Here is a 23,421-nt window from a genome sequence, read left to right as displayed (position 1 = left end):
AGAAACAAGCTCCAGGGAGTTAGACTGTTTAAGACTGGAGCTCAAGTACTAACAGGCTGAATCTAGACATACCAAAGAAGAGATTCAGTTAAATGCGTTGTAAACCTCATACAGGGAAATCCCGTTGGCGAAAAATGGGCCTCCACAGCGCCATCTGGTGTCATGGTGTTATAACGTGTATAAAACACTTCACAAATGTAGTTGAGTCCTCATTGTACAGGACAGTTTATATTTGTTTTATGGTTCTCTTTTGTAAGATATCTTGAAAATCTAGATTTAAATACACATTTTCAAATAAAATAAAATAAAAAGCTAGCAATGTTTAGGTATGCTACTTAAGAGTATAGTCAGAAGGAGCTGGGGATATAACTATTTTACCACAATATTCCCCCCCCCCCAATACTTACCAAGTTTTTGTCTCTGTTATGTGATACATACGGTGACACACTTCTTCACAGCATCCCTGCAAAAATAAAAACAAATACACTGTCCCCTTAAGTATTTGAATAAGCCGCACAAATATTTAAAATGTATAAGCAATGATCCTTCACAGCAGCAGTGATTTTTGACAAACAGAATCATCTTAGCACTGCTGGGTAAATTAACTCCTGTAGTGGGACAGAAGCCATCCTTTCTACCGAATTGCAACTTCTCAAGCAGTTCAATAGTTGAATAGAGTTGAATAGAGACAATGGTTTCCTGTCCCACTATAGGTATGAAGGGTCACCATGCTCATTTTGCAAATGTTCTGCTCTAATTATATGGCCACTTCACTCAACAATGCTAAGGTGTTTTTTGTTATCACCAATCACTGCTGCTGTGAAGGGTCAATTTGCATACACAAGCTCTAATTCAACTGTCTCATAATGCATTTTTACCTTTTACATTCCACTGCTATTTAACCCTACCTTCTACATTAATCTTTTCCCTTTTCAGCAGTGGTGGTTAACCCACTGACTGTATGTGGCGCTATCTGCCAATACATTGGTACCTTGGTTCCCAAACGGCTTAGTTGTCAAACAAATCAGCTCCCGAACGTCGCAAACCTGGAAGCAAGTGTTCCAGTTTGCAAACGTTTTTCGGAAGCTGAATGTCTGACGCAGCTTCCGATTGGCTGCAGGAAGGTCCTGCAGCCAATCAGAAGCCGCACCTTGGTTTTCGAACAGTTTTGGGAGTCGAACGGACTCCCAGAACGGATTAAGTTTGAGAACCAAGGTACCACTGTATACAGGTTTTGGGTGGCCTGCAGGGACTCAGCAACAATTCTGTGGCATCCAAGCCTATGTACAAGTGAGGATCACATTTCATCTGATGAAGCATATGCCATAATAAAAAACCTTAAATCTTTAAAGCACCACCAGACTTTGTTTTTTCTTGCAATAAACTAACATAGCTACCTGTCTGCAAATTGTTACAAAGACTTTCAACATAGATCTATGGGTAGTTTTGCCACAAACAAAAATATATAATGCTGCTACTCTCTGTTCCCACAAAACCAACATTTTCCATGAAAACTTGGTTCCACTCCTTAGCCCCTAAGCTTTACTGTAACCAAAGTGAAATATGTATCTGAAATAACCTCACATTCTTTTCTTATTTGCTCCTGCCTCCACTTCCTCTGTTGTCTCTTTTTATCAAATTATATATTTTAAGCCCTCAGGGCAGGAGCCTAGCCTCTTGTACTTTCTCAAGTACAGTAATGGCACTATATAAACAATCTAAATGATAAACATTTGTTTGTGATTTATTAATCATAAAACACGTTTCACAAGAGTGCTGAGCTTTCTATATTTTCAATCACACAGTGCTATTTCATCCCTACGAGTGAAATATTTCCCTTCCTCTATTCAATCATTCCACATAGCAAGTAATCTCGAGAATACAGAGAAGAATGCATTAAAGGGAGATTGATTTTTCCAGCCATCCCTATCACAGAAGAAATTCCCCTTTTATGTTTTATGACCTGGGTCGCTCCTGAAGCAAATGGAGGTCAAGATTACCTTGCATATGGTATGAAGGAAATGCTGTACCTAGAAGAGAGAGAAGACAAACACATGTATTAGGAAGAACAGGCGAATACACACACACTCTCTCCCACAGAGTGTCGATGGCAAGTCTGCATAACACATGGCCCAAGCCAAGGATAGTCTACCACATATTGTGGCTTGATAAGTGACTGACAAATTAAAACTAGCATTCGCTTTCCAGTTTAGTTTTCCAACTATCCATGTCAGGATCAGTTTCCATCACCTCTCCCATCATTTCCACATGAAGTAGAGTCTCCTTCCGGGAGAAAGGTAGAATATAAGCTCATTTTCTCGTTGTTAGCAACATCTGCGCACATGGAGACCACTTGTGAAAGAGGAAAGTGGCCGAATGTGGAAGATCAACAGAAGTTGACAATAGTTTAGCCGGGCCTTGGTGACTCTTGCTTTAAGGTAACTAACTAGACTTTCATAAGAAACTTCCTGTCCAAATGGAATCCCCAATGGCAATTGGTTGAGAAAATTTTAGGAGGCGGTGTATTTATGGACATTGGGCTCCATTATTGCAGTCTTTTTATAAAGATATGTGACAGAGAGGGTGAGGAAAGAAACCTCTCCTATTATACATATACACAAACCTATTGCTATTAATAAATATAAAATAATAATAGTAATAATATCGACCTCTAAAGCACCTAAAATTTTCAAAGCACTGTACATATATTAAAACTAGGGGATAGCCAGTTCTACTCAGTGTGCTCAGCATCCCCCCACCCCTCTTTATTTCAGTTTTTCCCTCCCCAGGACCACATTTCCCCCTGCCTGCCTCAATTTCTGCTCAGGACAACCTCACCATGCCTCTGTTTCATTAGACCTGCCAAAGAAGCCTCCCACAGTGCCAGGGAGAAAGACATGGAGGGAGAAGAAGCCACCACCACCCCCAGCAGGAAGGTGGAGCCTTCCTCTGCTGTTCTCCTCCGCCCACTCAGGTGACCCATCCAGGCTCTGAGGTGGATTCCTGCAAGGGCCAGTTTTCAAATCTCCATTCAGTCAGTGTGCTCACCAACAGCTCAGGCTGCCTTCACAATGCTGGGGTGATAAAGGTAAAGGTAAAGGTACCCCTGCCCGTAGGGGCCAGTCTTGACAGACTCTGGGGTTGTGCGCCCATCTCACTTAAGAGGCCAGGGGCCAGCGCTGTCCGGAGACACTTCCGGGTCACGTGGCCAGCGTGACAAAGCTGCATCTGGTGAGCCAGAGCCGCACACGGAAACGCCGTTTACCTTCCCGCTGGTAAGCGGTCCCTATTTATCTACTTGCACCCGGAGGTGCTTTCGAACTGCTAGGTTGGCAGGCGCTGGGACCGAGCAGCGGGAGCGCACCCCACAGCAGGGATTCGAACCGCCAACCTTTCGATCAGCAAGTCCTAGGCGCTGAGGCTTTAGCCCACAGCGCCACCTGCGTCCCCTGCTGGGGTAATAGACGAGTATAATTTTAAAATTATGTATATATATATATATATATATACACACACACACATTAAATGAAGACAGTCCCTGCCTGTCAGCTCACAATCCAAAAGACATAAAGGGTGGGCATTACTTACCATGCTAAGGCGAAGAACTGCAAAATGCAGAAGATGAGGGCAAGTCCCTTATTGTGCCACTGAAAGAGGAAGAAATCATCATAAATCAAGCAAAGAAAATGTCATTAAATTTATATGCATAGTTACATCGGAGATTCAAGTACTTACCCAAAAAGCTGCACAAAGAGTTAATATGAGGCATAACTAAAAGAGAGGAGAAACAATCTTAAAATAAGCAAAACATTAAAACTGTAACTGAAGATGAACATGGTTTTGGGGGGTTTTTTTAGCACTGGACTACAGTGCCAGGCTGCAATCCTAAGCATACTTAAGTGGGAATATTTTTCTTCTTTTTAATCGTCTGGTTTAATTCATCTCTGTGCTAGAAATTGTCAGACTGCATGTTTTATGCTATTGTTATTTTATCATACTGTATTTTATCTTTTTATGTTTATCAGTCACCTGGAGAACACAAATATTGGAAGGCCTTATACTGAGTTAATTATTAGCAACAGTCCCACTGAACTGAAGTGAAACTTACTTTTGAGCAGACATGAATAGGATTGCACTGTCAGTCTGAACATCTGACCCAATAGTACTGAAGTAAAAGGTAAAGGTACCCCTGCCCGTACGGGCCAGTCGTGTCCGACTCTAGGGTTGTGCGCCCATCTCACTTAAGAGGCCGGGGGCCAGCGCTGTCCAGAGACACTTCCGGGTCACATGGCCAGCGTGACGAAGCTGCTCTGGCGAGCCAGCACCAGCGCAGCACACAGAAACGCCGTTTACCTTCCCGCTATAAAGCGGTACCTATTTATCTACTTGCACTCAAGGGTGCTTTCGAACTGCTAGGTGGGCAGGAGCTGGGACCGAAAGACGGGAGCTCACCCTGCCGCGGGGATTCGAACTGCCGACCATGCGATTGGCAAGCCCTAGGCACTGAGGTTTTACCCACAGCGCCACCCGCGTCCCATAGTACTGAAGTACACTATAGCTAATTTAAAGTAACCCAAGGATCAGCAATAGATGAGTGACCTATGCATTTTGGATTTTCCAGGGAATTATGGCAACACTTTTGCCCCTACCTCATGAAGAAAGGACCTGGTTTCAGCAATATACCAATAAGGACACACCAGGTGTATCAAGTTGGGGTGTCCTTATTGTTACAGAACTTCCTAATTAAATACTCCACTTAATTAGCAGGTTATGTACCGATAAGGACACCCTCACACTATATAGTTGCAATGAATCAGAGGTCAATAAAAGCCCTAAGAATATGTCCAATATATTTGTCAAACTATTTCTAGTATATTATCCCAGCACAAATAAAAAAAAAGACAAAGCCCCCATCTCAAACATAGTAGCAGTCGTAACTAAGAAACATCAGTCCAGTTCTGAAGGAGCAGTCTAAAGATACACATTTGCCATGACAGCTAAATGGGATCATTACACAGACACAATAGCCCTCCAGGTACAAGGTGCTGGGGACATACGGGAATACAAATCATTTATTTATTAGCCTGCCTATAAATAAATGCACATAATTAAGCGCTACAAAAGGCCCACATGCCCATTACAACGTAAGCTATATTAAGAAGAACCAACAGAACAATCCCAGCACAGTTAACAAACCATGGGGAACCTTCTTCAATCCAAGACCATGTAGCCTGTGGTGTGTGAGGCCAGAGGCAAAAATGAATGGAATATTCAATATGAATGTTAGCTTTCTACAGTAGGCTAGTTTCCACACACAGTCACACACCATCATCCAGCCAGGTGACTATGACACATTACCAGAGTTCAAGACAGAAACATTTGGAATGCAATTTTTTTTTGGGGGGGTGGCCTAGGGAGACTTGTGAGGGCCAGGTAGAGAGGGCTTGAGGTTCCCCACACCTCCCTTAACTGCTCCTTCGGTTCATGAGACTTGAACTTACAATTTTTTATTATTATTTTACAAGAAACACATGCTGGAAATTCTGCCCCTTTGTTTTGCATCACTTGTTTTCTGACTTGTTTTCTGACTACTGATATTTTACCACAAGGTACTTTTATGTGCTACATTTGCTTGTATTTTAAAATTAAGCAAATTCCCTTAAAAAAAGCATTAACACCGATAGCCTTCTCAATTCAAATACAAGTTAAAACAGAAAAGTTTTGTTACTTACAAGCATAACAGATGTAGCTATCAAACGAGTGGGTTCAAACATTCTTTTCAACTGATTCATTGGTCCCATAAGAAAGACAGTGCTATAAGAAAAAAATATTTAACCCATCTGCTAAGAGCAAAACACACAAATGCACATTATACAAGCGTAAACTGCTACCATTACTGTATTGTAGGAATCATAAACAGACCATACTTTAACCTCAAAGATACTATAATCACATAGTATAACTCATAAGAGAAAATTAGGGAACACGCTATTGGAAAACAAGTAGTAAAATCATATAGTATTAAAAGCAATACAGAAGCCATGCCAACAGAGTTAAACTGTTTCGCTAAACCCCAATCATAAACATGAGACAGGGAATAAGAGTTGAGAGGGATACAATCAAAATATTTCGATTGTAAAATATTTTGATGGTAAAATGGAGAAAGATTATATATTTCAAGAATGAAGTGCTTAGTTCATTCACCTATTTGATATTCTGAGCAAACCTACTAATTCAAGGAAAAGAAGATTACCTTCCAAGAGACGCGATATTCCCCAGTGTGTAAAATACTGCAAACAAGATTAGCCCTTTCCTGGGAACCCATAGCAGACAAGTACCCTGGAAAGACAGACAAAAGAAGGAACATACACCGTCACTGTAAGGAAAAAAAGTCTGTAAAAACAATTACCTGTAGAGAAAATAAGTATTTTGATTGCTCTCATTCATCATCACATAAAATGTGTTGCCTTAAGTTTTCTTTTGTCAAAGCCTATTTTAAAAATAGCATATGTTACTATTATTTTACTTTCATGAAAAATCCTCTTAATATTTCATCTAAAAGCAATAATATTTCAAATTTAGATTTCATCAAGCTGGGAGTCATGCAACATGATCCCAAGTTGCTTTCTGTAGTGGCTTTGTATTGATCAGATGTATGTGCTGTTGTTTTAAACTGTGTATACACACTTATATATGCACATCTATATATATGTGTAACTGTTTTGTGTATATTTTTAGTATCCTGCAATAGTGGGAAGCAAGACAATCAACTGAATCAGCATTCAATCAGTCTGTCCTTGGTATTCTGAACACTTAAGTAAGCCAGGCTCACCACACTGGGAAAACAAGAACTGCAGGCTGCATGTACCCAGTATCATGACGGTTAGGTGTGTTAGCCAAGGCGATGACTGAATACAAGTTTATGACTTGCCCACCCATCAAGAAGGATTTGATATCCCAAGTATGAATGAAAAAGATCAAATCACTGGCTTATTGTCGGTTGCTTGAAAGTATCCCTAAAGCATCAAACACGTCAAATTTACACAAAGGATATTATAGAGATTATTGTTATTAGTCTTTCCAGTCTTAGAATTTATGATGGTTTGGGCTGTATTTTCTCTCTGAACAACAGGCTTCTCATGACACTGCAGAAAACTTGCAACCAATATTCCACATCAAATTACCGTATTTTTCGCCCTATAGGACGCACTTTTCCCCCTCCAAAAATGAAGGGGAAATGTGTGTGCGTCCTATGGGGCGAATGCAGGCTTTCGCGGAAGCCTGGAGAGCGAGAGGCGTCGGTGCGCACCGACCCCTCTCGCTCTCCAGGCTCCAGGAAGCTATCCGCAAGCCTTGCGTGCCCGGGGGAACTCCCCCCGGGCGTGCAAGGCTTGCGGGCGGCAGCCTGCAGCCTGAAGCATGGGGGCCCTCCGGAGGGCGCCCCGTGCTTCGCGCAGGTATCCGCAAGCCTTGCGAGCCCTGCGGGAGTTCCCGGGCAGCCTGCAGCCCACAAGCTCGGGGGACAGCGGGGAGGTGGAGCACCGCCATCCTGCTGTTCCCCGACCTGGTTTGGATTCCCCGACCTGGTTTTGGGGGGGAAATAAAGGAAATTTGTTTCCCTTTATTCCCCCCCCCAAAAAAAAACTAGGTGTGTCCTATGGGCCGGTGGGCCCTATGGGACGAAAAATACGGTACATTTAGGTTGCAAAATGTACAAGGTGGCATCTAATGATGCAGAATGGATTTCTGCTTGTACAACTTGTAGGTCTTCCCTTTGCTTTTCTCTCTCTTTTGCACCCCTAAAATCCTCCTCAGAAGGTCCTTCAACCCTCCAGAGAAGATTTGGACAACTCATAGGAGTTGCAGGAGAAAGAAGAGGAAGTATGCCCGCACAAAATTGGCGTCACCCGTGAACATTTACATTGGAGTAAACCCTACTAATCTACAGTAGGACCTTTTCCACAGCAAGCATATAAAAGATTGCACTATCTCAACTGATGTGAAAATAAAAGGGGATAGATCAGTCACCGTGATTACTCTTCATGGAGTCAAAAATTTTATATTCCTTTAGCAATGATAGAGCTGAGTGCAATACTGAGCAGCTGGGGGGGGGATGGTTGCCTTGCACTGTGGAAGATATTATACAAGAAATCCAAACTTTATCCAACAAAAGGTGATGAGGTGGGGAAGGAAAGCTCTTACCAGAATGGAACACAGAACGCCAATAGCAAAACAAGCTATAAAGCCTTTCAGTCTCGTACTCCAGCTTAAGGAAGATGCATCAATCACCTGGAAATATTTTTTTTTAAAGAGAGAGTCTTATTAAAATTGTAGTGTCAAGGTTTTAAAAAGGCATGCATCAATATACAGCCAGTTGCTTTCATTTCCTCCCAGCAGCTTCACTACACGAGGAAACTTAAAAACATGCTTCTAACATCTTTGTGAAAAGTGCCTCGTCTTATCTGTTCTATGAACAGATATCATTTCCTCAATGTTAATATAAGGCAATATTCAATTTTCTTCTGCTTCGACAACAGCTTCTATTAATCATCACTCAAGGCAACTTTGAGCTTATTCCTTTCACATGTTTACAGAAAGCAGCTACATTTCCCTGGCCATTAGCATTATTTCTATTCTAATATTAAAAACAAAGAGTGTATTGAATCCATTTCAACTGTTTCGCATAGTCAAAGTTTCGTGCCAAGTTTCTCCAAAGAGGATTCCATTTTAAAAAAAATACTAGAAAAAATTCCAACTATTATAACAAATGTATTCAGATAGTTGTATTATGTCTGATTCTACTCTACTAATTCCTTCTTATGACTTAATATAGTTTTGAAAATACTATAAAGTTTCTATCAGCTATCGAAGTATAAATATTTTGTAAGCAAGGGCATTCCTGTAATAAAAGCAGATTTGGGTCATTTTAGTCATTGTTATAAAATCCAAGAATAGCGAAACCATTTAGTTTTTTTATCTATATAACATCAGCCAATTAATATGCAGTTGTCTGAAATCCAAGCAGCTAAAACATGGAAACAAAAACCTGAGATCAAAAGCATTTTAGGCACATCCAAAGTGATCACTCTCACCAGACACTTTGAATTACCTTTTTTTTAAAAAAATGAAATGAAATGAAAAATAGTTTGGCCATATTTAACGCAGCATTGGATGGGCTGTTAATTTCACAAGTGATTTCACATCTGGGCATCAAAAGCCTCATTGGCATGCCTAACTAGTGGAGTAGTTCTTTGGATCCTGGCTAAAAGAATTAATTTATACCATAGAAGAAAAATGAAGGGAAAAAAAGGTGGGGGAGGCACAGAATGATAAGCAAGCAGAATTTAAAGCATGCTATCAAGTAGAATGGAACTGATCCTATGTTTCCAAAATATTTTGTTGTATTTGTATTTATTTGTATATTTTGCAACAAATTATTTTGTTCAAAATTATTGTATTTTGATAATAAATTGATGGAAAAAGCAAACTAAATTTAAACTAAGATCATCCTGGGACATAAATAAAGATTATCATACCCAACATGTCTAGAGCATTTTCAAGTGTTCAAAGAGCTTCAGTTATCTAGTTGCAATCCTTACAAAAACCCTGTAAGTTACATGAGTGTTATTATCCATCAGATTGCAAACGGAGATGAGGACTGAGGCTGAGCGAAGGGCTTGCCTAAGGCTACTTGGTGAGTTCATGGCAGAGCAGAGATGAAAACCCAGGACTACCTGATATGGAGCAAAGTCTCTTAGCAGCCAGACTACATCAATGTTAACTTAGATACTTCCAGATGCAAACTTCAAGGTTGCTGGTTTCCTGCAGGGATGTTGTGTTTTCCCAACCCAGGTGTGTTTATTAACAAGGGCATTCAGAGGTGAACTCCTTGCTGCTGAAACTACAGCATAGCACTGTGGTTGTGCAAGTGTCATAGGTATATCACTAGTGATAATGACAACTCTCTCCACAAACATACATGATAAGCCTCATCTTGTGAACTTTGTATTACTGATCTCCTGAAGCACTTATGCAATGCCCTTTAAAAATAAAATAAAATGCAGTACAACTACCCAACTTTTCTAACCATTTACATTACTTTTAAAGTCACTTTGAATTTTAAAAGACTCCCTTACTCTTGATATGCTCTAACACCGACAAAAAAAAAGGTAATTAAGTACTCATCAAGCTGTTTACCAAACAAACAGAGCACACAAGAAATATGCCTATCCTATCTCCCTACAGCAAGATTAGTCCTGTTAAACTGGGAATAGAATATCATGCTACATCTGCCAAGCTAGAGTAAACAGCACAAGTAGCAGCAAGGATAAGAACCACAGAGGATCCAATAATTTTTCACCGCTCATCCCACCATTTTAAAAGCCCCCCCCCCCCCCGCCGCCGCCGCCGCCCAATTAAGCCTACATTTATTGTGTTGAATTACTTTGGGGGTTACTTTGATGCCAAGGGTTGCATTCCGAGCTGACTTTGTGCTAGCAGAATGCACTTCCATTTATGCAAGAAATGGCACCTTTGCTGGAAGAAAATGCTGCCCATAGTTTTTTCTTTCTAGCCCCCTATCACAGTTACGCAGCAAAACCAAAACAGGTTTTACTTATGGACTTCACCAATCAGTATTGATTTAATCTGCATTAATTGGTCAACTAAAGCTTGCAGGCTAAGTTTTAGAACATACCAAACTATCACAAAGATACACCTTGAGAGAGTGATGTTTCGCTTTCCATCTCCTTATGTTTTGCAAGTTCTACCCAGGGTGCCGTTAGTAGTAAACAATTATGACACAGCTTCCCTTTGGCCTTCGTCCCTTGAGCACAAAAGAATACAGTACAAGAAGTGCCCTTCCGTAGCCTAGGATCATGTTCTCACAGTGGCCAACCAGATGTGCAATATTAACACACTAGCACTCTTCAGCTCCTGCTCTCTAGCAACTGGTATTCAGAGGCATCCTGGGTGTGAAACTAGAGTAAATATATAGCTGTCATGATAAGCAGCCATTCAGTCTGTCCTGTATTTTTCACTCTTCCTTCAGTATGTCAAAAGAAATGCATTTAAGCCAAGTGATCTGTTGAAAGACAAACCGGCGAAACCAATTTATGATTCTTTGGTCGGATGCATAAACGCCAAATTAATTTCTCTAGAACCGCCCTAACCTGGGTGGACTCTGTGCACCTATTCAGCACCTGCTGAATTGCAAGCAAGGTGTGGGTTCGAGTCCAGTTCAGCAACAGGTAAGTACCAAAAGGGGAGGCAGCATTTTTTTTCCCCCCTCGGGTCAAATGAAGTGGGGCGAAGAGAGCTTTGAGCAGTACTTAGCGTGTACACTGTACACAGGATGAGAGCTTGGGTCCTGGGGTTTTTTTCCTGGAGCTTGTGACGTCAGATCCCAAACACCTGGGCGGGCAGGAAGGCAGCAATTAAACGAGAAGCATCAACACGCACTTTGGCCAAGAGAGGGGGGAGAGAGCTGGGCGCTAGGAAGGGTCTCTCACGGCGGAGTTGAAGGCTCAGAAAGCCCCCCTGGCACGGGGGAAGGTTATAGGCGACCTTCCTTTATGGGGTGGGGGAGGGAAATAGCAGGTAGTTGAGGAAAGGAGAGGAATGAAAGGGGCCAAAAAGGGCCAATCAACAACGACGGCCTCAGCTGCTCCCCTGAAATTGGTGAGGGGGGCTAAGCGCCTTAGGGGTGCGGAGAAGGAACCGGGGCGGCGAAAGGAGCTGCCTGAGGCAGACCGGGCGACAAAGCCATGGAAAGAGCCTCCTTCACCCCACACTTTCCCCCTCCCCCGGGGCTTACCTCCGCCAGTGGCCCCGGCTCCTCGGCGTCCTTCCCGTTGAGAACCCGCTTCAGCTTGTCCATGACACTTGTCGCCCCTCGCCAGCTCCACTTCCCGACGCGGCTGCCTCCACTTCGCCGCCCAAGCCTTTCGGAGACTACAACTCCCAGCAATCGAGGAAGGCCGGGGCTCGCCAAGCTTTCCCTCAGCGCCTGGAGCAGTGCATCCTGGGATATGTAGTCGGAGGGGTGCTTCCTGGCACCTGCGCGTTGCAGAGCTCTTTCGACTACGCCTCCGATCCTCTTTGTGGCAACCGAGTTTATGTCCAGTAGTAGGCGGGTTGCGCTTGTGTTTTTTTTTCCGCAGAGAGTAGCAAGCTTTTTCCCGCCCCCCTTTCCTTCTTCTCTATGCTGATGGCTGTTATTTACTAAATTTGTATAGCGCCCCTCACGCGAAGATCTCAGGGCCGTTCACAACATAATAATGCAAGATGAGAACACGAAATACATGAAACAAAAACCAGTGACCTCCCTTCCCACAAACACATTTAAAAGGCCTTACAATATTAAACAGCCAAAGATATGTCAAAATGCTTTTGACTGGTGCATAAAGATATGTAATGAAGACACCTTCCTGAGGATAGCATCCCATAAAACGAGAGACACAGCAGAAAAGGCCAGTTCTTGTGTTGCCACCCTCCAGACCTCTCCTGGTTTGAAGATGTTGTGTCTTCCTAAATAACTGGCAGGGCACATTGATTAGTATTCCTGTTTTGCACACTGACTGGGAAATAGCAGCTTAAGCAGGCTAAGGGAGAGATGGAACCCAGATTCACAACTCATGGTGATCAGGTGCAATCCTAGCATTGCTTTTAAAAAGAAAAAAGAAATTTAAATCTGGGTTAGAAGATATTTTTCAGAGTATTTTCCCCAGGTAGATTTTTGTTACTTAAAATCAAAACCCAATTACTAAAAAGTGTCAATAGTTTGGGCCAGTGTGTAAATGTGGTTGTAGCATATACACGCTACCAATCATTAAAATGTTTTAACTGTTGCCCCACTGAAAGCTTTCTTAACATACATAGATAGTGATTCTCATGATTTTTGTTTGGACCATAGCATGGGACTGAAGGGTAAAATGGCAACGCCACACTGGCCGCAAACCTAATTGTGCAGTTATTCATTTTAAAATGTTCATGTTAGATGCCAATATGCATTTCCTAATGCTAAACGAGATGTGACTAAATGTAAAGATCCACAGCTGCTCATCTGCTCCTTTCACTGAAGGTTGACAGTGCCATCTTCTGTCTTCTAGATGTACAGCACTAGGGTATAGTATGCAAAATAACACATGGGGAGAGAAAACAGGGTGTTTAAGTGGTATCCCAGTTTTAACTCAGGCATATAAACGGTCAATACATTCCCTTCCACATGTGATCTTGTAATAGCGTCCACACTGGCCATCGAGGTAGTTAACAGAATACAATCCCTTGTAGAATTTATGGACACTATAAGGGAGGTGGTAGTGAGCCTGTGACCCTAAAGATGTTGCTACCAGGAATCCCACCAGCCCTGATCCTTGGCCACACTGGGTAGGGCTGATGGGAACTGGAGTCCAATTGAACAGCTGAACCAGTTTCCCCTTCCTACAACAGAGCTTTAGATCAATCTAATGTTATTACCAGGCTACTTAAGGAAAATATTTCTTTCTCACAGTAAAGACAACTGGAAGTTGAGAGATTAAAATGTGGCATACATTTTTATTTAGCAACAGCTGGTTATAGTACAAACCCATCACTTATTTGGCTGACTAAAGGACAATACGAGAGGCCTTTGTGTGTGAAAATCTTAAAACTGCTTCTGCACAAATCCCACTGAAATGAATTTCCCTCCATTTCAATAGACTTGTGCTAAAGATACCCTCAGATACTGAGGGTATCTTTAGCACAAGAGACTTGCTTGTCTTTTCTTTGTCCTTCAACTTTCTGTATGTATTTTCACCCGGGTTCCTTCCCCAGGTCAAGCAATCATCATCTTTGTTCTGTTTATTATATGACTGATAATAATGAAAGAAGAGAAAGGTAGCCAACAAAATTAACAGTTAGTATGAGCAACTGAGATATTCCTAAGAATTACAGAATCAGCTGACCATCTGCATAAATTGTGGTGTCGACACATGCATGTTATTTACAGGTTATACATACTCAATTCTTTAGAAGAATCGCTTTGCAGTGCAAACTGCATCACTGAGTGATTTGCATGAAGTCAAGGTCTTCCATATGCAGGTATGTTCAGTGGTGACCTTTTTACCATTGATCCTTTGGTATCCACCTTTAAAACTCAGCATTCCGATCCTATGCATATTTACTCAGAAATAAGCCCTACAATGTTCAAGGGAACTCCTATTAAACATGCATAGCATTTGACTGCTTTGAAACTCCAAAGCAGATAGGTTTTAGAAGTGGGAAAATGTAGAATAGAAAAAGAAATTCTTGCTCACCACTGAAAAATGAATTGGTAGCACAGAAAAACAAGCAAGCCTGAAACAGTTGCTCAGACTCTTCACCGTCATGTGAAACCGAAGAAATACTGTCATGGCAGCAGAAATGCATATGCTATTAGCAGAATATCTCTAAACTTCCACTGCCATTGGAGGGGTGGGAATTCCAACTTAAGTTTTCCTTTGGAGGGGTGGGAAAGCACACAACACACTTCCCCCATCTCCTGCAATCAGTACAATTAATCTCTTCTCTTATTAGAAAAAAACAACAGCACCATAACAAAAGACATGAAACACAGGTTTTCATCCAAAATATATAGCTCATTAGAAAGGCAGGAAAAGGGCTTGGTAGCAGAGTACTCTCAGTAACTTGTTTTAAGTTAAAATATCAATAACTTAAAATTACAAGTTAAACATATTTGAAGTAGACTACTACGAAGTAAATTACTGACACCATATAAAGGAATCTCATGAATTTATATACTCTGGCAATGTAATCAATATTAACTCCCAGGATTATTATTTTTTAATGGGAGGTAACATTCACCAAGAATATGGTACTGTGCAATCCATTTCAACGATTACTCCCTATTAAAACTGCCTAGCTTGCTTAAGAACCAACTCCATCAAAACTGTTAGAAAGCAACCTACCGTGAAACACTACTGGACCAAACTGATTATGCAACTCTTTGGCTTGGATCCAAAGGTATCTTGCACAAATGGAAATGGGACTTCTGCATGCACATTGGAAGCCCTGTCCATTTTTTCCAATTCCTCTGTTCCACTGCATTTTGAGGGACCCTCAGTCCTCGAGAGTTGCTTTTGGCGGAATGTAGGACGAGGAGCAAAGAAAGCCCCAATTTGCAAACCGAGTTCCATTTTGCCTCCAAACTTTTGTTAAATTGCTTTTCCAAGATCTATGAAACGGTCATTGTATTGTACTTAATGATGTCTGTGAGAGTGGAACAGACTTTTGCTCACACAACAGGACTTCACATTCCCCTTCTCCTCGTTGTAGCCCCTCAAGCATCCTCAGTTTGCTCCAGAGGGTGAGATTTTGGAGGTATGCTTTGGTAGGAAAGTAAAATCTTGCTCCATGAGCAGTATACAACACAGTGCTACCCTTAGTTTCATTTAGAAGGCATCAGCCTAGTTCGCATACCAAATTAAACCATACTTTACACGTCGTTATTTCACCCATGAAATCACCCACCACTTCTGACTAAGCTACACCAACCATAAGTGGAAGCCAAGGTTTCTTCTTCGTTTACCACTCATGGTTTGGCAAGAATCAAATCACAAGCAGAGGGTCACATGTTCCAGCATGTCCAACCCAGGCTTGTTTCCTCTTCTGTGTGCCACAGACAGAAGCCAGGGAGAGCTCATTTATGCAAAACCACTTTATTGTAAACTACGGTTTAATGTTGCATGTGAACAAGGCCAAATAGTGTTTCTCATGTATTTCTTGCTTTAAGACAGACACCATACATTAAAAGAGTAATACCATCCACTGAGATCCAAAAACTTACCAATGTGCTTAGTCCTATGAATCTTATGAAACAAGGCCCTTGTATAAAAAAGACTATGTTAAAAGAAAGTTCGTAGTAGCTGTACGAGCTTATGAATGAGTCTTGATTTTTCCTAAACCCACTAAACTTTCTTGAAATGCTGTATGTCTCAAAAGAATTACTGGTGATTTGTGGGCTTATTTTCCAATGTCAGGTAATTCCAGTCCAGAACCAGTTTCAGGGCACATTTGAAATAGACACAACGAAAATATTAGCAAAGGTTTGAAATTATGTCCCTGCTCCTGCCCATCCACAGCTACAGAAATTTTAGTCAGACATCCAAATAGATCTGTATCTAGCAAGTAGATAAATCTTCAGTGACAACGACCGAGGCATTACATGGTCTCAGAACAAGGTCTGTTTCGAGTCCACAAAATTACGGAGATCCCACTTAAGTGCCTTCTGGTGCTGCTTCAGATTCAGGATGCAAATTCTCGGGGAACTCCAACTTCTCACATATGTTCTCCTTGACAGGTAAATACTGAGCAACCTCATTAGGATCCGTGAAAAGGGGTGGAGGAACATGCTTAAAACCAAAAGAGAAAGAATTATGCAGAGCCCAGCCAAAGAGAAAACATATCTATACACACTTAAAAGGGGCACTGCTAAGCTCAAATTAGAATTATTCATATTGTTTATATAACCTTTACACATATTAACACTACCAAATTTCTGCTTCAAAGCGAGTCTCTCTCCCATAAATGGGCAGCTTGAGAAACATGTTCAGGTAGTGAAAAAGTGCATTACCCTGGAGACTAAAGCTCAGTAAAAAAACAACTATTAATAAAAAAGGTCTTACTACACGAAATAATTTTTAAATTTAATTTCCCTAGTAATAAAACCTTGTAGATGCTCATGAAAGGTAGCATCTGCCAGTGCCCTATCAAAAAGTGATTTGCATCAAGAAGTTACCAACACTGACAAGAGAAAGACGCTCATGGGGTGCCACTAGGGGCGCATCGGAAGATGGCTGACAATAACATCTCTCCGACCTGCACAAGGTAATTAGGAGGCTGTGATGGGAGTAAATAGCCTCCCTACCCCCCCCAAGATTGTCGGGGGGCTGCCCTTGCCTGCTGTGCCCTATACCACCCCCGAATTTTTTGGGGTGGGGGCACTAGGCAGAATGCCCTTGTGCGGATCTCGGTGCTCCTGGACGCTGTCTCTGATCCGCACCTCTAGCTGCAATAACTTCAAAAGAAACAATTAGGAGGAAGCGAATGCACATATTTCAAGGAAGGAGGGGGAGTAAAGACTGCTAACTGAAGAGATCTCTGAAAAACAAGACGGGTCGGAGGAACAAGAATAAATCATGAGAAGATTCACCAAGGCTCGGTATGGCAAAGGGACTGGATGGGGGAGGGGGGAAACTTTCCTTTCTTTTCTCTATGTGATTAAACAAGAATCCCCCCCCCCACAAGTCAGAAATGCCGTTTTAATGACTTAAGCTGTGGATTTATGACTGTATGGAGATAACTTTCTAACCAAAGCATGTTTTAAGAAGATTGTGGAAAGTATAAGAGCTTTGGAATGACGCAGTAAAAAATACCATTGTCATGTTGGCAAGTTCTGTCGGAGGACTTAAGTCTGGGAGGAGGAATAGAGCTGTTTTTATATTGTGGGTGAGACTCCTCAGAGGGACTTAAGAGCGACAGATCTGAGAGATGGAAAGAGTGATGTTATTTATGAAAGCAGTGATATATGGAAACCATCTTGATATGAGGATTGGACGAACGGAAAAATTCACACAGGATTATAATTGGTGTTTATCTGCTTAAGGAGATTATCAGAAGAGATCATAAAGAAAAAAATAAAAAATATACGAACAAGATGAGATGTGGAAACAGCAAGATAAGACTGGATAGAATTGTGAACATTATTTGGATTGATTTGGACATTAATGCAGTAATAAGAAGCTGATCGGAATCCCCCTTCGGAACTTGAAATATGGGTCCCCTCAACAAAAATTTAACATTCAGCTTTGTAATTCAGAATTTATGTGATGTGATTTGATTGGTCGGTTAATAAAAAATATTTTTTTAAAAAAGAGAAAGACGCTCATGCGGAAAATGTTAATACCTTTAAGCTTGATATTTTGCTTTCCCTCGAGGTGTATTCCCGTAACATGTAGTGTTTATCAGCCTAGTAAGAAAGAAAACAGCTGAAATGTAACTGCATAAAATAATATATGATTCTACAGACAGACATGTTGGAAGGACTGGTCATGGGGAAGAGGTTAATTCCCGTCACGGACACAAATCACTCCTTGTATGAGATAAGCCAACAGGAGCAGCATCAGCCAAACCAGTTGCTATGGCAACTGCCCAGTGCCAACTACCAGTATAGAGGTGCTTAAGTTGTATCAGTTCATTTGTCAGTCAGTGAGTCTGTACTTGACTCAGAGTCTGTATTACATCTTGTATTGCTGGAACAACAAAAATATTTTGCATTTGTCTAGATCTGTATCTGCAAAGCCTTATCTTCCTAGCAGTAGAATATTTTGGACCTTAAGCTGCCTCTGTGTGGTGACTGGAACTGGGGGCCACTTCCACTACGTGAGTATCTCACATCAGATTCCCAGATTTACTTCAATAAATGTGAATACACAGAAATTAAATGTAAATTGACAACGCAGATGGTTGGATTTGAAAACATGCTTTTCCCATTACCATTTAGACTAAACTAAAATAGAAATCTGTTGCATCAGACCTTAAATCGCTATCATTTTCAATGAAAATGAGTTTTTGACATCCTCTAATCTACAAATCTGAACAAGTAATGTACCAATTGTGTCTTTCACCAACAATATCCTTGAAGTAATGAAAATTACCCAGGTCGTATGGAACCAACTAAATCAAGCAAGACCAATTTGAAATAATACCTAAGCAATCTTTTCATATCATTTGTGAGTGACAGAATTATTTTGTCTAGTTTTACAGATACTGTTTCATTACATGAATGAAACTTGACAGTTGAACTTGACATCTAGACTTGACAAATGTTCTGGTTACTGAATTTATTAATTTGTATATTAATTTGCATTTATTGCAATGTGTATTTTTGTTTATTCATTTTGAATTTTTGTTTACTGGATTGTCTTTTAAGGTTGTCAACTGCCTTAGGATGGGTATGGAAAGCAGTATGTGTTTAAAAATGAACCTGAATAGTTTAGTTTAAAGGCATTTCTTCTACAAGATTCCACATCAGTACTTATGACAATGAATCCATAGGCACCTGCAGGGGTTTTTTGGGGGGGGGAGGGAGAACACTGAAGGGGGAGAGAGCAAGCTAGCCCCCCCCCAAAAAGGGACTTTACATTTTGCTTCATATTGCAGGATTTACAAATGCTAGGAACTTACTCTTTTTAAAAAAAGAAAGCTAGGAAACCAGAGATTATGGTTACTCCAGGGCAACTGCCCCCCCATGCCCTTGCATAAATCTACCAAGGGTACACAGTTCTAAGAGGACAAAAATCATGTGCAGAGAAGTCTGTACTTAGTCTTCTTAAGACTCCAGGAACCTACTCAAACTAGATTGACAATTCCTAAGAAATAGGAAGCCATCTTCCTGCACCTATCGCGATATCGCTAAAGAGCGCTCTCTCTCTATATATATATATCTTTTGTAATGGCTTTGGCTAGACAATATAAATAATAATAATAAACATACAAATCACAGCATATGGCATTTCATTTCTAAATATTAACCACTTTATGGTCTTCAAAACAAAATAAGCATATTAGGATTTCCTTACCTCATGATAAATCCTTGTATCATTCATTCTGATAAGCACACCATCAACTCGCAGGAAAAACCTCAAGAGCACAAAGAAGCTTGAAGGCATTACCCTCTGTGAAAAACAGGAAAAATAATTTGCACTTGCACACATCTACAATATTTTGCTCTTAAAAGGTAAAGGTACCCCTGACCGTTAGGTCCAGTCGCGGACGACACTGGGGTTGCGGCGCTCATCTCACTCTATAGGCTGAGAGAGCCGGCGTTTGTCCTAAAAAAAACTTCAGTGTGTAGCTCTTTTTCCACTGTTCAACTAAAATACTTTCTTGTGGATATTTATCCTCTAAAAATGTAAATATTATGCAAGAGTAAAGCTGAACTAAAATGTCTGACCTGTACTCAGTTTTAATACAAAGTCTTACAAAAACAACAACATGCATAGCAATCACAACTTTAGTGTTACAGAATATACATTGTTACAAAGTAATTATTATCAGAAACTCAGATTTAAATCTTCAGACAGCATCTCAGATTGCACAAAAATAATAAAGTGCCTACTGCAAGTTAGTATCAAGTTAATATCAGTACAGAACTTCAATTGAATCGGAATAGCCTTCACAAGATAATAATCTTGTCCTTTTAATGGAACCTCATAAGCTATATCCTTCCTGTCTCAAAGTCTTAAGCAAAGCAAAAGTTGAGATGGAAACTGCATCCAGCCCATCATTACTGGTTATTTTGTATTATATTGCTTAATGTCAAAATAGGCTTTTAAACAATTTACAAGTACTATACACAAACCAATATATTACTGAGCTTCTGTTGGCCTTTGGGGGGGGGCGGGGAGATAGAATTAGCTGACATCTTAAAGGAATATATTTAACACAGAGAAGGAAATGTAAGTTGGGGCACTACACCTTTTCGTTTTTTTCCTTCAGTCAAACTCTAAAGACATTTCCTACTGTAAGATATAACATGTACAAAGTGACCGAACTCACTATTTTTACACTCAGGCTTGAAACTCCATGATCATGAAGTTCATCTTCAAACAGAAGTATTTCCTCAAAGAACATAATCTGTTCCCTGGCTTTTAGTTTCTCTGTATCTATATGTTCTGTTGTGGGAGAAACCTGGAAGAGGCAAAATAATTTAAAAGTTATGTTTTTTTTATAAGAGTGCTCTTCAGACATTGTTTAACTGCTTAGTACTACAAAGTATGCAGCCATTAATAGCAGAATTAAGAACGTACCTTTAACTTTAACGTATCACCTAGAAGAGTTCCTTTGTAATCTGTTGTATAGGTCCAGTCATATGGTTTAACAACTTCCTTTGTGTGCTCAGGCTCAGACCTCAAGGAAAAAGATACACAACTATGTAGCATGTCAGGTTCAGAACCAAAGGATCTCTACTGATAGACCCAGTTTTTTATAGAGGCTATGGAAATGTTGCCTGTATATTTGCAAATTCCAAGAGATGTTGAAGATTGACATAACATTATCAGCTGTACAATATCAGATTTGTTTATTCTAGATTAGAAATCATATATTGTAATTTATTTATTTTTGCTCAAGTTTTTTGCTCATTGTTGGCTAGCACATCTGTATTAGCAAGCAGAAATGTCAGAAACCTATTTCATCATAACTAAAGTTGTGGACTCAAGAAGTAATAAATATATGAGACACTGTTAGTGGGTGGTTCCCTGACATCACATTCTCAAAAACCGTAACTCAAGGGAAAGAGAAAATGTACAATAATATGTTATTTATGTTAAGGGAGAAAGTGACAAGCATTAAGCATTTATTCAGGTTTCATCTCAAGTGGGTGACATAAAAAGTAAAAATCTAAGCTATTGCTCCAAAGTAGCTGAATGTATTAATTTGTCATATTAGATTAGATTAATCTTATATCTTATTACCTGCTTTCTTGCCACTCCTCTGCACAGGCAACTTTAACCATACCTTGAGTGTTATTTACACATCTTAAGGCATCAGTTGCATTGAACTCTATTCCAAAGAGAGATTCATGTTGAATTCTTAAAACATTGTCTCCAAACATCATTTCTGGAACACAAGGCATGTGTAGTTCTTCAGCTAATCTGTATGGAAACAAAAAAGGTATGTCACTTTGGAACTATTTCACACTTACCACATAATTTAAAACAGAGACATAATTTGTTCTGAAGAATATTACAATATGCCACATCTACCGTAATTCCAAATATAGTAACACTGAATCAGCTGTGCTTATTTAAGATGAAATTAGCTCTGGAGAGTTTAACCTTCTCCAAACATGTACGTTCCTTTCATTTTTGGTCTGTCTCATAAGTCCCCAGCTAGACCACAAGAGGTTAATTCACTGGAGGTCGCAATTTACTACAATACCTTAACAGCACATGAGCACCACAAATACACTTGTCGGATCAACGTCAGCATTTAACAAGAGGATTTGCCACAAATGTAGCAGCACACGAAGCAGCCCTCAGAAAGCAAGAAAGTAAACTACAAACATATCACTTATAAATAACTGGTGAAGTGTATATGATCTGATTGATCAGAGGGCTTAGTCATCTGGCAGAAACCTTATACAGTGGTACCTCGGGTTAAGTACTTAATTCGTTCTGGAGGTCCGTTCTTAACCTGAAACTGTTCTTAACCTGAAGCACCACTTTAACTAATGGGGCCTTCTGCTGCTGATGCACTGCCAGAGCACAATTTCTGTTCTCATCCTGAAGCAAAGTTCTTAACCTGAAGCACTATTTCTGGGATGGCGGAGTCTGTAACCTGAAGTGTATGTAACCCGAGGTACCACTTGTAACTTGATTACTTAAAACAGCATGCCAGTTCAGAAACCTTACAAGCATCCCCACCCTCCTGCAAAGCATTTGTTTTCTGCACACTTGGGTTCAGGTGAGATTTTTAGGAAAGTGGAAAAGGCTGTTGGTCGGGGGAGGGGGTCACTTTACGTTTCAGCCGCCCAGGAAGATTTCCGGGCTTGTTTTCATTGAAATCCCATCAATAAAAGCCGCCGGCCATCCGAACTGGCCTGCTGCAACCTGAAGGGCTCGGCCGACCCAGAAGCGAAGGCTCTGGCGACAGTGTTCCCTAGCATCCCCGGCCCCCGCCGCGCACCTCTCGGCCTCCGACGACTTGATGATGTGGGTCCGAGCGGCCGTCAGCTTCCACGGCCCGAAAGTGAAGTCTCTCCGGCTGCTCTTGAATACGGGCATCATGTTGGCGGCGACTGAAGTAGCATAGAGAGGGAGAAGCGGGAGAGAGAGAGAGCGACTTGCGGAGACCCTTCCACGAGGAAAGCCCCGAAAAGGAGCCGTCGGAGGAATGAATTAGTAACGGGGTCTGTTGTTGCTTTTTTTTCCCCCTCCCCCAAACAGCCGCCTCCGGAACCAGAAAGAACCCTGTTTCCGCTTCCGGGTTCATCACATGTGCGTTGCAAAAGAGGCTGCGGTCTTTTGCTAGTAACATTTCCGGTTCTTGGTTGAAGTCGGTGCCGTCTCCCATGTGCGGGGCAAATGCATATGAATCGGTGTGGAAACTCAAGCAAGGAGGCCCTTTGTCGATGAGGCGTTTGCAATAGTTGCTCCCCCTTTTCCCCAAATCCCATGCAAAGGGAAAAAGAGACTAAACAAGGATGAGAGCCTCGTTTGTTTTCTTCGCAGGGGTTACACCACCGGGTTGGTGGGTGCGGAGTTTCTGCCCTCTCCAAAGCCTTAGAGAAAGCAGAAATTAAACAGAAAGTGACATGCTTAAAGTGATGGCCGTTCATTTTCTATCTGCTATGTAGTTTTGAAATAGCCCGGGAGTGTATGT

At 41.0% G+C, this 23,421-nt stretch overlaps 2 protein-coding genes across 2 annotated transcripts; both read right to left on the bottom strand.

Annotated features, from left to right (window-relative positions):
- Nucleotides 1-398: 398 nt before the first annotated feature.
- On the bottom strand, nucleotides 399-12,084 carry SFT2D2 (SFT2 domain containing 2). Its single transcript, XM_081908593.1, has 8 exons — nucleotides 11,816-12,084; nucleotides 8,203-8,289; nucleotides 6,254-6,339; nucleotides 5,733-5,814; nucleotides 3,736-3,771; nucleotides 3,589-3,647; nucleotides 2,001-2,030; nucleotides 399-463 (listed from the first exon to the last, which is right to left on the bottom strand). Exons 1-8 carry the CDS (start codon nucleotides 11,876-11,878, stop codon nucleotides 424-426), a joined length of 483 nt encoding a protein of 160 aa, XP_081764719.1. The 5' UTR covers nucleotides 11,879-12,084; the 3' UTR covers nucleotides 399-423.
- Nucleotides 12,085-13,526: 1,442 nt separating this feature from the next.
- TIPRL (TOR signaling pathway regulator) lies at nucleotides 13,527-23,017 on the bottom strand. The gene is made up of 7 exons (XM_081908564.1): nucleotides 22,726-23,017; nucleotides 21,513-21,692; nucleotides 20,847-20,946; nucleotides 20,596-20,727; nucleotides 19,617-19,712; nucleotides 17,942-18,004; nucleotides 13,527-16,388 (listed from the first exon to the last, which is right to left on the bottom strand). Exons 1-7 carry the CDS (start codon nucleotides 22,824-22,826, stop codon nucleotides 16,254-16,256), a joined length of 807 nt encoding a protein of 268 aa, XP_081764690.1. The 5' UTR covers nucleotides 22,827-23,017; the 3' UTR covers nucleotides 13,527-16,253.
- Nucleotides 23,018-23,421: the final 404 nt, after the last annotated feature.

The sequence above is a fragment of the Podarcis melisellensis genome (assembly GCF_964234715.1).
Source record: "Podarcis melisellensis genome assembly, chromosome: 4".
In the NCBI taxonomy this organism is placed as follows: Eukaryota; Metazoa; Chordata; class Lepidosauria; order Squamata; family Lacertidae; genus Podarcis; species Podarcis melisellensis.
Note: the sequence above shows the minus strand (reverse complement) of the source record. Positions and strands in the feature narration are given on the sequence as shown.